General features: G+C 59.0%; 5 protein-coding genes across 5 annotated transcripts; 1 reads left to right on the top strand and 4 right to left on the bottom strand.

Annotated features, from left to right (window-relative positions):
• Positions 1 to 831: 831 nt before the first annotated feature.
• On the top strand, positions 832 to 1,340 carry ATEG_00655 (oxidoreductase, short-chain dehydrogenase/reductase family; the record flags this gene model as incomplete). Its single annotated transcript, XM_001210741.1, has 2 exons — positions 832 to 947; positions 1,001 to 1,340. 2 exons carry the CDS (start codon positions 832 to 834, stop codon positions 1,338 to 1,340), a joined length of 456 nt encoding a protein of 151 aa, XP_001210741.1.
• Positions 1,341 to 1,940: 600 nt separating this feature from the next.
• ATEG_00654 (putative general amidase) lies at positions 1,941 to 4,657 on the bottom strand (the record flags this gene model as incomplete). Its single annotated transcript, XM_001210740.1, has 5 exons — positions 1,941 to 2,104; positions 2,157 to 3,429; positions 3,497 to 3,700; positions 3,948 to 4,105; positions 4,183 to 4,657. 5 exons carry the CDS (start codon positions 4,655 to 4,657, stop codon positions 1,941 to 1,943), a joined length of 2,274 nt encoding a protein of 757 aa, XP_001210740.1.
• Positions 4,658 to 5,304: 647 nt separating this feature from the next.
• Positions 5,305 to 6,954, bottom strand: ATEG_00653 (putative pyridine nucleotide-disulfide oxidoreductase; the record flags this gene model as incomplete). Its single annotated transcript, XM_001210739.1, has 1 exon — positions 5,305 to 6,954. One exon carries the CDS (start codon positions 6,952 to 6,954, stop codon positions 5,305 to 5,307), a length of 1,650 nt encoding a protein of 549 aa, XP_001210739.1.
• Positions 6,955 to 7,586: 632 nt separating this feature from the next.
• On the bottom strand, positions 7,587 to 9,527 carry ATEG_00652 (putative GABA permease; the record flags this gene model as incomplete). The annotated part of the gene is made up of 8 exons (XM_001210738.1): positions 7,587 to 8,072; positions 8,120 to 8,449; positions 8,506 to 8,903; positions 8,951 to 9,033; positions 9,078 to 9,167; positions 9,217 to 9,240; positions 9,287 to 9,357; positions 9,402 to 9,527. The coding sequence occupies 8 exons, from the start codon at positions 9,525 to 9,527 to the stop codon at positions 7,587 to 7,589; spliced, it is 1,608 nt and encodes a 535-aa protein (XP_001210738.1).
• A 688-nt stretch (positions 9,528 to 10,215) lies between these two features.
• On the bottom strand, positions 10,216 to 11,529 carry ATEG_00651 (uncharacterized protein; the record flags this gene model as incomplete). Its single annotated transcript, XM_001210737.1, has 5 exons — positions 10,216 to 10,693; positions 10,744 to 10,886; positions 10,941 to 11,165; positions 11,213 to 11,317; positions 11,371 to 11,529. 5 exons carry the CDS (start codon positions 11,527 to 11,529, stop codon positions 10,216 to 10,218), a joined length of 1,110 nt encoding a protein of 369 aa, XP_001210737.1.
• Positions 11,530 to 12,167: the final 638 nt, after the last annotated feature.

The raw sequence follows: 12,167 nt of genomic DNA, 5'->3' as shown, positions 1-12,167 counted from the left end.
GGGCAGCGAACGGTGGCTCTGCTGGCGGGAGGGCCTGGATGCGACGACGAGCGACCTCCAAGATGCGGAGAGCTGCCGCCGTGCCCAACTATTCCCTTTGCATCCCATCCTGCAGTCGTGTTTGTGACAAACTCGGTTGGGGTGGATGGGCCAGCGCCAGGAAAAAGCAAGGATGCTCAGCCAGCCCCTTCGCTCAGTCATTGTCGGCCGGGATAGGAGCTGGACGCATGGATTGCTCCAGGGAACTTAACCAATGTCGTGGACGGGACAGCGCTGCCTCATGAGCGAACTAGCGGAGATTGTTGGCAGCTCGGTATGAACTGGATCTGCGAGGCAAGCACGCTACAGGCTCTGCAGGAGAAATATGTAGCATGGGCAAATGGGACATGCATGAACCGTCCAGCTGACATTGCCGTTCTTTCGGGTGAGAATTGGCGAACGGTGGATGATCCTGGTCGTTATGCAGCGTGTCTATACACGTAGCTGGTCGTATGGCTGCAGTGGTTCCTTTGGCTGAAGCCACTGGGAATAAGCGCTAGGCATCGTAGGTGGATGTTCCAGACATGCCGTTGCCACTGACTTGGAGCATGTTCATGCCCATGCTATTCTCATGCTCAGTCATAGTCATAGTCGTATTCATTAGCCATGGATAGTAGTCTGGATATGTATGTTAGAGGACTGATAGCATAACTGCGTCTGGCTAACAGATGGATAACCGGGCGGGGTTTGCAACAACCTCGGCTCATCCAGTTTGTATACATCATCACCACCCACGTACTTCTCCTCTCTTCACCCTCGATTTCCCCCCCTCTTCTACATACCCAATTTACCATGTCGGCCCAGGAACAAGTCACCCTAAACAACTTCGACTCCATCTTCTCTCTCGACGGCAAAGTCGCCGTCGTGACCGGTGGTTCCCGCGGACTCGGTCTACACGCCGCCAGCGGGTACGTCACGACCATCCATCTATACAAAAAGTCCAATCCTCTAATTGAAGCAGTCTTCTCCAGGCCGGCTGCTCCAAGGTCTACATCACCTCGCGCAAAGCCGATGCCTGCGAAGAGGCGGTCGCCGCCCTCAATGCGCTCCCCAACAAGCGCCCCGGCGCAAAGGCCATCTCGGTGCCCGCCGACAACGCGCGCATGGAGGACCTCGACCGCCTCGTCGAGGAGGTGAAGAAAACGACAGACCACGTCGACATTCTCTTCGCCAACGCCGGCGCCACCTGGGGCGAGAAGTTTGACACGTACCCGGAGAAAATGTTCTCCAAGGTGATGGATCTGAATGTGAAGAGTGTTTTTTATCTCGTGCAGAAGTATGTCCTCACTTCCGGAAGTTGACTGGGATTGGGTGTATAACTGACGTGAAAGGTTCGCTCCGCTTCTCACCGCGAAAGCCACCGTCGAGGATCCCTCGCGCGTCCTGGTAACCGGCTCTGTCGCGGGTATTGTCCTAGGTAGTCTGGGGAACAACGCGGTCTTCTCGTACTCGGCGAGCAAGGCCGCCGTCATCCATTTGACCAAGAACTTGGCTGTCGAGCTGGGTCCCCGCCATATTCTGTGCAATGCGATCGCCCCTGGGTTCTACCCGTCCAAGATGGCCAACGGCCTCATCGGACTGCAGGGGGGTCTGAAGCAGTTGGAGGAACACTCGCCGAATAAGCGACTCGGGCGTCCGGAGGATATCGCGGGTCTGGTGGTGTTCCTGTCGAGCCGCGCTGCTAGCCATTTGAATGGTGCGGTTATTACAACTGATGGAGGGGCGCATTTGAAGGGGAGATTATAAGCCATAATCCTGGAGTGATGGATTGACGGAGTCATGGAACGCGTGGTGCGCTTATACATGGCCAGCATGTACATACTCGGCATTGTGATGTATATACAATGAAATTCACCGGTATAAAGCTCCATACAAGGACCTATTTACGGCTATGCTTGGCTCTACAGCTTCGGGCTAGCCTGCTTCGCATTCTCGTGAGTTTGAATCGCCCGATCGATGAGCTCCATCGCCCGGAACAGATCGTAGTCGTGCTGTCTGGGAGTCACCACCTGGATACTCAGCGGCGAGTCCAGGTACACCCGACGATCGACCGTTTTCTCGTCCCCTAGTCACATTAGCGCATGGTTCGTTTTCTACACCACAGAAGGGGGACATACACAACTGCCGATTGGCTTTGTCCCAGCTTCCAAGCACCGGCGTCGCCATCTCCTTGCCCAGTTCCAAGTCCGACTCCTTAAACGCCCGCACGGGTACAGCGCCTGCCGGGTAATCCAACAGCACAAAGCTCGATGTATACCCGACGGCATTGTACCGATCGAGCTCGGGCACCGGATGCGGTGCTAGCGGGTGGATGATGGCATCGACACGCCGCCCGCCCTCCGCCATCCACATCTGCCGCATCTCGCGCTCGAGCTGCGACCGCTGCGCTTGCAGCTGGCCCAGCTGCGACACAGTCAGCTCGCGGCCGCGCTTCGTGCGCCCCTGCAACCAGGGGATCAACGGCTCGCCCGTGGACTCGATCAGATCCATCATGGCGTTCCCGCCATCAGCACCCATCAACCGGCCCGCGACTGCCTGGCACTTGGCCAGACCAGCGGGCACCGGGATCTCGACGACGTCAACGCCGGGGGTCCGGCGCAGGATCTGGGCGACCTCGTCCAGCACGCGGGCGATGGGCGGGAGCGGCTCGACGAGACCGTCCGAGCGCAGCACGCCGATGGTGATGACGCTGCGCGACGGCTCGGCAGGGAAGCTGCCCTCCCAGCGGCCGGGAATGCAGTCCTCAGCGAAGAGCTCGGCGCGGGGCACAATCTCTGCCATGACGGCGCCGAGGTCTGCGACAGAGCGGGCCAGCGGGCCCGCGACGGCCTGCAGGGCGATGCGCGACTTGCCCGGCGCGTGGCCGGCGTCCTGGCCGCCGAACGGCACGCGGCCGACGCTGGGCTTGAACCCGTAGATGCCCTGGCACATGGCGGGAATGCGGATGCTGCCACCGATGTCCGTGCCGAAGCCCACCATAGACCCGCGCAGGGCGAGCAATGCGCCCTCGCCGCCGGTGCTACCGCCCGCGGTCAGCTGGCGGTTGAGCGGGTTGAGCGTGCGCCCGAAGAGGTGGTTGCAGCTGTCCAGGGCGCCCATCGTCTGCGGAATGTTGGTCTTGGCGACGATGACGGCGCCGAGGGACTCGAGGAGGTCGACGAGGGGCGAGTTGGCGGTGGCGGGCTGGAACGCCAGGGCGGCGATGCCGGTCGTCGAGTCGACGCCCTTGATGTTGAAGCTATCCTTGACGGTGATGGGGAGGCCGTGGAGAGGACCGACGGGGGTTCCGGCCTGCTGGAGATGTTGGTCCAGGGACTTTGCGCGCTGGATGGCGCGGTCGAAGAGTGGCTCCGTCAAGCAGCGGGTGAGTTGCTGGGCGATCGCAGCTCGCTAGATGGGTCAGCGTGCTGTTGAGGGTATTCACGAGGGAGTGCGGTACCTTGCAAAACGACCGCACCACCTCTTCCGAGGAGAACTTCTTCTCCGCAATAGACTGTAGCAGCCCGTGGACATCGTATTGCTCTGTAATGTCCAATTCACGGGCGGAGAGCAGGCCGCAGGTGCGAGGGATGTTCATGACATTCACCCGCTGGTAGCGGTTCGTCTCGGTGATGGACTCGGCGGGAGAGAGCATCCCCGGGGGAATGGCAGAAGCTGGGAGCTTCCATTCAGCAGGGATGCGCGCATCCAACTGCGCCTGCTTTCGCTGAGCAATCGACTGGTAGGACATGGTGGGATGGGATGAACTACAGAAAGAAAGCGGAAGGGAGACTCTCAGCATTTGTAGCCGGCCATCCACAGCCGAGGTTATTTCCCCGCATTGAAGTTGGAGCAGATTGGAGATGTTCCTATACAACGGAGCCCTATACTATACAAGACTATGTACATACAGTTCCTATAAAACACACAGACGCAACTAATCCACCGCAATCACAGGCTGTGTCGAGCAGTGAATGACTCCTCCCGCCAAAGCCAGCGCCCGCACATGCACCGGTCGAACGACTCGCTCCGGACACAGTCTCTGGCACAGTTCCACGGCCTCGCGATCGCGCTGCGCATCTCCAAACTGGGGAAGAATCAGGCCTCCGTTGACAAAATAGAAGTTCACATAGTTCGTTGCCACATCGTCGTGAGACAGCGTACCTAGGCACTTCGGGTCGGGCTCGTCCACGATGTGCACCTCAAAGCGCCGCCCCTTTGCGTCGGTCGACTGCTCCAGAATCTGTCGAATCTCGTTGTGAACCTTCCACCATGCCTGGGGCGCACTTGGATGCGGGCGTGAGAGCACAACCACGCCCGGCCGGATGAAGTTGACCTCGGCGTCGACATGCACATCCGTCACATCCAGACCCTTGTTACCGGGGAACCAAACAATCTTCTCGACGCCCAGCAACCGACGGAGCTCTGCTTCGATCTCCTCCCGTGAGAGACCGGGATTGCGGTTGTCGTTGAGGATGCTACTCTCCGTGGCTAGGAGCGTGCCCTCGCCGTCGACAACAAGCGCACCGCCTTCCAGGCAAATCTTCGGCTGCACGCGCGTCACCGGCTCAGGCGATGTATCCGACTTAATCACACGTTTAGCGAAGTCGGTATTCTCCTGCAGCTGCGCGCGGCCCATGATCGGCCATTGCAGTCCGTCGGCCGCACTGTGATGGTCGCTGATCTCGTCTTTCCGGCCCCATTCGATGAAACCAAAATCGATCGCAAACCGGCGCTTCCGGTTGGCTTCGTCAGTCCCGCGCACATACACGGGGCCTGTATCCCGCACCCAGAGATGGTTGGTGGGCAGCGGGATGACGGTGATGTTGGATGTCTTGCCCGCCGATTCTTTCACAGCCTGGTCGACGGTCGCTTGCGCTTTGGCCGCATCACCGGGTTGCGCATACAAACGGACGGGCTCGAAGCCGGAGATGGCGGCAGCCAGGTTGGCAATGTCTTTGCAGGCCATTTCATAGTACTCGGCTGCGATGGAGGGCTTGGATGGGAAGCCCAGGATGGTGGCGAGATGCCGGGCGAAGCCGGGGGGATAGAAGTAGCGGGGGTACATTCTGTGGCGCTGGCAGTCGGTGTAATGCAAGAATTGGGAAAGAATTGGAATAATTGATCTTGTAGCCGTGAAGATATGGCAGAATGGCTCCAGGCAGCGACGGCAGATAGATATAGATCCGTGGATGTTCGTTATGTAATGACGAGCGGACAAAAGTCCGCCGTTACCTAATAGAGTATCTGGCTAGACCTTCCTTTCTGGGCTATACAGAACTGAACTTAGTATCGCGACACATCGCGCCCAAACAGATTGTTCAACAACCACCGGAATCCCACTCGCAGCTTGTTCCGCCAGCTGATGCTCATCGTCAGATACGCTGATTTCCACACAAACGACGCCGTGCGCCCCGTCAGATGTCCGCTCCCCTGCTCCTGCGGGAACTGCATCAGCGCGCGCGCGTCGCCAATGTACGCCATCGTGCCCATGTTGTGAAAGGAGAACGGCGGCGATGTCGCCAGGTCCCCGCGGTTGAGCCGCGTTGCCAGCCATTTGGCCTCCTGCGATGTCGCCTGCGCCGTCGCCGGCGGTGCTCCCGTCTCCAGCATCGCATTGTCTCCCAGCGCATACACGTCCTGCAGCACCGCCGTCTGTCCATCCGCGTTCTCCAGCTGCACGCGCATGTGTCCGTCCACTAGCAGTGCACCCACCTTGGGCGCCTTCTTGACGTGCCATTGAGCGTCCACCGTATGGTCTGACGCCGCACTACCGTCTTTCATCACCGCCGACGCCGCCGGGAACGGCTCGACCTGCTGCAACGCGTTGGCGACAAACTTGTTCATCGCGTTACCCGTTGCCCACACGCACATGCCCACCCCGACCGGCCCTTCCTCGGCCGTTGTCAGCGTCAGACACCGCTTCGGGTCCATCTCGTACGGCGGCGCGGCGTCGGGCGCGCCCCAGCGCAGACCCTCGACATGGTGCGAGGTCTTGATGTCAATGCCTTCCTTGCGCATCGTCTCCATCGCATACCGCGACAGCGACTCGTCAAACATCGACAGCACCTTGGGCGCCACGTCGTACAGCGAGATGCGCGGCACCCCGGCCAGCCCCGGATACAGCGCGATCAGGTCCTTCGTGATGAAATCGCGCAGCGACGCCGCAAGCTCCGTGCCCGTGGGACCCGCGCCCACGATCGCAAAGTGCAGCAGCCACCGCCGCATCGCCGGGGTTGTTGTCGGCAGCACCGCCAGCTCGAAGCATTCGCGCACCCGCCTCTTCACCCGCCGTGCGTCGCCGATGTCTTTGAAGAACATGGCGTTCTGCCGGACACCCGGCGTGTTGAACGTCTTGCTCACCGCGCCCACGGCGATCACGAGCTTGTCGTATGGCACCTCGAACATCTCGCCCTGTTCCCAGCGCCGCGTCCGCGCCAGAGGCGGTGACTGCGTCGTCTCAGGCCCCTCTTCCGTCGCGCGCTCCTCGCCCGGCGTCCGCGGCGACTCCGTCACCCCGCTCTTGACCACGGTCGCTTCGCACAGGACCGTCTTCTTGTCGAAATCGACCGCCCGCGCCGCCGCCTGGATGAAGTCCACCCGCGCGTGCGGATCGCGCACCGGCTCCACGATGTTGGAAAAGTCCAGCGACCCGCTGGCGGCCTCGGTCAGCAGCGGCGTGAAGACAAAGTAGGAGCGCGGTGAGATGACGAGCGGTTTGAACGATTTCGGAGACAGCTTTCGCGAGAGCGTGTACCCGCCCCAGCCAGAGCCGAGTATTACCACGCGTTCTTTGCCATGGTCTGGCTCTGCGAAGGCTGCCGAGTGCTGGATTTGGGTTGCTAGTCTTCGTTTGGAAACATGGCTGCCACAGAAGAGGATGGGTGCTGGCCGACGGAAGTATGCGACTGCGCAGCCAATTGACCTCGGTCGCATTGCTACTAGTAGTATTGATCCGGAAACGTTAGATTGTTCTATGTGAATTCCGTCTGTATGTATGGCTGGGCTCCGGGCAGATCGACTATAAAAGGCGGTGCTGAACACATCATGACCTCATCTGTCGAAACCGTCAGGCGGTGGATGAACCCGAGTCCTTCGCTATCACAGGGCATCGGAATCTCATCCAGCAGCTTCCATCCTCCTGTCTTCGGTCTACTCCCCCCGAAGTCTCACCGGAACTCTGACTCACGTTCATTCACGATCCACCTCGGACACTATGTTGGGATTTCACGGAACGGAAGCCAGCCAGCCCGACTCCGAGACTCCCCGAACATATCCGCCCGGAGGCTCGGGTGCACATGTGGACACAGGAGTTGTTCAAGATATGGATCACGAAGATCGTCTCAAGTCTGCTCGGTGATGGCTGCGGATGTTTGCGGATGCTCCTTCATCGGGCAGACTCGACGCGACAGACGTAACTCGGCCCATGTGATACGACGTTGACAGGAGTCGACAGGATCGATAGGGATATGCTTTGTCTGATTTTCTCTATGACCTGTACAGCACGACCTTTAAAATATTACACTTCGCATGTGCAATTCGGAGCCGTCCCAGCTGCAGCACGCAGACTAATGAATCTCCACAATCGGCCCCGAATACACCCTCCTGGCGCGCACAAAGTAATACACAAGGCTGAACACAATCACCGTCACCGTCCCCGCAACACTAAAGTTGAATGTCGATGGGGTGACGGCCCGCATGGGCGGCCAGAAGCTGAAGAACACGGCGATGAGCATGTACACGATAGCGAAGCTGTTGACGAGGATACCCCAGACGCCGGGCAGATGGAACGGGCCCCAGACGAGACGCGCTCCGGCCGTGTTGACAATCTCATCGGCAGCGGCGATGCTCTTGGACGAGCTGATGCCGCCGGTGCAGCGGCGGTAGAGCAGCAGCCCGGCGACCATCACGTACGACAGGTACAGCCCGGAGATGGACATGGAGACCAGGGCATTGAAGGCCACCGCGGAGCCGATGTTGATCAGCGCCAGGAGGCAGGCGATGACGGTCGTCAGGATGACCGAGTACAAGGGGACTGCGGTGCGGGAGGTAACCTGTCTCGTAAGTATACGGAATGCGGCGGGATACGGGATAGACGCACCTTGCTCCAAACCCGCCACAGCGGCACGCCGCGGTCACGCGCAAACGACCACAGCTGGCGCGAGGTGGTCGCTAGCATGCCGACAGACGTGCACATGCCCATGACCGTGATGATGGAGCACATGACGGCCGTGCCGGGGACGGAGCCCGTGGCCTGCAGGTAGATCTGCATGAAGGGGTAGCCGGTGGGCGACTCGAGGGCCTTTTCGATGTCGCCGAGACAGAACAGCGTGGCGATGAGCATGCCGAAGCCGAGACTGCCGTTGATGAGGACGCTCAGCATGATGGACCGGGGGACGGCCACGGGGGCGTTGGTGATTTCCTCCGACATCTGCATTGTCAGTTTCGCCGTGGACTGTCGTGCGCGGGTATAAGGAAACAACATACATGAACGGCGGCGTCCCCACCTGCAAAAGCAAACACACACCCTACCAACCCGATGAAAAACGACAGCCCCTGTGTTGGCCACTCGCCCATGTTGTAGAAGGTGGTGAAGATCTCGTGCGCGTTGCCGTGGTCCGCCATGTACACGAGCGGGATGAGGATGGCGAAGAAGCCCAGGATGTGCAGGACGAGGATCAGGCCCTCAAAGCGCGGTAGCAGCTTGCCTCCCACACTGTTGATGGCGATCGAGAAGACGGCCACGGCCCAGAAGAGCAGCGTGCCGTGCCATGATTGCGGTACGTAGTCGGCGTTGCAGAGGACGATGAGGCCCTGGATCAGCGTGCCGGAGAGAAAGCACGATGTCGCAAAGGTGGCCTGCCAGCCGATCACCGTCAACCATCCTGTGCTTCGTCAGTAGATGCTGGGCTGAGTTAGTCGGGGTGCGTACCAGTGAGGTAGCTGAAGAGCTTCATTAACGACGCCGGGGCGAGCATCGAGCACCAGTGGTACTGGCCTCCGCTGGTGGGAGCCCTACAACGGTCAATTGCATTCCCTCAAGTCCCAGAGATACTCACATCGAAGCTAGCTCCGAAAGAACCACGAATGTTGCTGCCACGCCAGCCCAGACGAAGATGAAGCCGTAGACCGCGCCGGCCGGACCGCCACTGGAGCAGTCAGTATCGCAGAAATCCACCAGCGTAACGGCGTCCATACTTTTGGAAAGCTTGCAAAAACAGTCTGCGTGAGTTAGCACAGCGTGCGCAATTGCGGTCACAACACGTACACGGTAATCCCCTCCCAGGTGATGAGAATCGTGCAGCTAAATCCGAGCATCGACATCAATCCAAAATTGCGCTACCCTGTCAGCTGGCGTCGAGTATAGACGGGACTCAGATCACCTTCAACACTGGCCGCTTCCCCATCCGCGCAAGGTTGATGTCGTCCATCTCCTTGCTAGAGGGACGGCCCTCCACCTCGTGCGGACTGTCCGGCGACATATACTTGAGTTCATGCTGGGAGGCCATGATGCCTAACAAACGAAAAGACAGACAATAATATACAAGACAATAGACAGACAAAGTGCTGAGGAAGTGAAAAAGAAAAAAGTCGACAAGTTTGAAGTCAACGAGGGGGCCGGGGTAGGGTTACACGACTGCAGCCACCATGCCATGCAGGAATGCGAAAGACTAAAGCACATGCCATACAGCGTAACGCGCCCAGCGCAAAGCAGCGGCGAGACGGCCAGCAATTTGTTAGAAATGAAAACATAATTAGTCTGCATCACGGCGTGTTGGCGCGGGTCTGGCCGCCGCCATGGTCGCATCCACACCCCGTCCAGACTACAGTAGCCTGCTTAGCACGACTAGTACGACACCAATTGAACGAAGGGTTTTTGCTCTCAGAAATGGCCGGAGAATTCCAGCTCGTCGGCGGAGACTCTCGATCCGTCTCGGCGCTGAGGTTGCAGCACTAAATCCTAGGCTCGATCTAGGATCAACTAGGGGATTAACTAGAGGGAGATCCTGGTCGGCCAAGCCTAGTCATCTCCACGTATGTCTTTGGAGTGTAGGAGTACAGGACTGGGGTGTTTGAATCGACTGTGATTATCGGTGGTCATTATTCGTACGGAGTATGCGCTTCCATACAACCGGAACTAAGGTAGACTTATGGAGCATATACACGAACCCAACCCCCCATCTATACACCCATCCATCATCCACAAAACGCCTTCGAATCCCGCACCTCCGTCACCGTAAACGTGCGCACCTCGCGTATAATCCTCGTCTGACTCGACTGGCTCTCGGCGTCCCAGTCCTGCGCCGCGCCCATCGTCGTCACCGTCGCCTGATGCGTGTGCGTCTGCTGCGTCTCCTTGAGCGGAATGGGCGTCAGCTCGTTGGCATCGCTGCGGCGACGACTGCGCGTGTTGGCCGTCGCCGTGCGCACGCGCGAGCCCAAGTTTGACCCGTAGCCGTAGGACTTGTTGTAGCGGCTCATGCCGTCGACGCGCATGCCCGTCGACCGCAGGCTGTCGAGGAACGGCTTGAACTGCGGCGAGCAGGCGGTGACCACGCTCAGACACTGGGCCAGCTGCGTTGAGACGGCCACGGGCCAGGTATCCGATGTCGGGTCTGGTGTGTGTGCGGTTTTGTGGGCGTAGATGAGCTGGCAGAAGATGGCGGCGATTACGCTGGACGGTCAGCTGTGTGTTCCTGTGTGAAAGGAGGGTATGGTACGCACAAGATGCGCATGGCAAAGACGCTGGCGAGAACGGCCTTCTTGCGGATGTTGGTTTGGATTCGGCTGATGACTAGGACGGCCTGCGCGACGATGCCGGCTTCTGATAAGATGTTGGTCGCTCCGAGGGCTTTCCGCCATGCCTCCTGTCTGCTGTTAGCATGTTAGAGGTCCGTTGTGTGTCTGACGGATCTGCGCACAAGGTCGAAGCATTGCCCGTGGAGATAGTCCCATGTGTCGGGCGGTCTGCACTGGAATGCCGATGCGATGATGCCAGCCACGGCCCAGAGGACGATGAACACTTCCAGGCCGACGGCGATCCGACGATCCGACGACGAAGGGGTGAGTCCGTGGACGAATCTGGTGAGGGCGAGTTTGGAGAAGCACATGCTGGCGACGAACAGGAGGTTGGCCGAGTACTGCGACTGCACGCTGTCAGTTGGTTCATTGGCAGGCAGAAGACTCGAGTCACCTTCATGACGCCCTCGATCTGAGCATCATTCAACTTCCCGTAATGCTCGCCGTATCCATTCGCAGTGGCCATCGAAACGGCGATCGACTGTGCCGCGCAGAACACCTATTGCGATCAGTACACGGGTGGAACAGGCTCATATTCCCGCAGGAACCTACCAAAGACGCAATGCTGAGGTAGTCGTCTACCGTCCATCTTCGAAAAATCCGATACTTGGTGCCCAGCCGGGTCAGCACGCTGAGGATGGCCGTCACCAGTAGGAACCAAGTGGTGACATTGACCGCGGGCGTCCAACTGTCCGGCGCAAAGCGACCCATTGCATTCCATCGACGGGCACAACCAGGCTCAAATGCAGAAGAGGATGCTTTGGTTTAAAGAGAGACCGACCCTCGTGTTACTGCGACAGGTGGCTGTGGCTTGCATGTCAGACCCTCTGGTCACCACCACCTCTGACATGGCGACAAACCGCATCTGGCTACAGGGGCGTCTGAATAAATCAGATTAATTTTCGGCACCCTCAACCGGATAATCTTCATGAGATTCGAATAGCTCAAAGTGTAATCAGCCATCCAATCCAATGGTAAGGACCGCAGGGTTACATGATTCTTCCTCCAGTGTCGTACCTCGCACGTTCATTCACGCAAGACGCCTGCAGGGATATCACCGCCGCCAAAGTATATTCGAGGAAATGGCGCACATCCCAGTTCGTGCGCTGGCCGGTGGACCGAACAGCGTCCCATCTTGCCTCGAACTACTGCCGGTGGAGACGCCAATGCTCGCCTAGGCACGGGCGACGGAGGATTCCGCAGGATCTAGTTACCCGTCGAGCATGGGTCCCTGTCGAGGCAATCTCGACCTGCCCGCTGATTAGTCTGGCTCACGAGCTGGGCCTTTTGGCCTGCTTGGCCCGTACGGAGTAGTTAACGGGTGACACCGGTGCATGGATGCGAAAATT

Source organism: Aspergillus terreus, genomic scaffold (assembly GCF_000149615.1).
Source record: "Aspergillus terreus NIH2624 scaffold_1 genomic scaffold, whole genome shotgun sequence".
In the NCBI taxonomy this organism is placed as follows: domain Eukaryota; kingdom Fungi; phylum Ascomycota; class Eurotiomycetes; order Eurotiales; family Aspergillaceae; genus Aspergillus; species Aspergillus terreus.
This window is presented reverse-complemented; position numbering and strand designations above follow the sequence as displayed.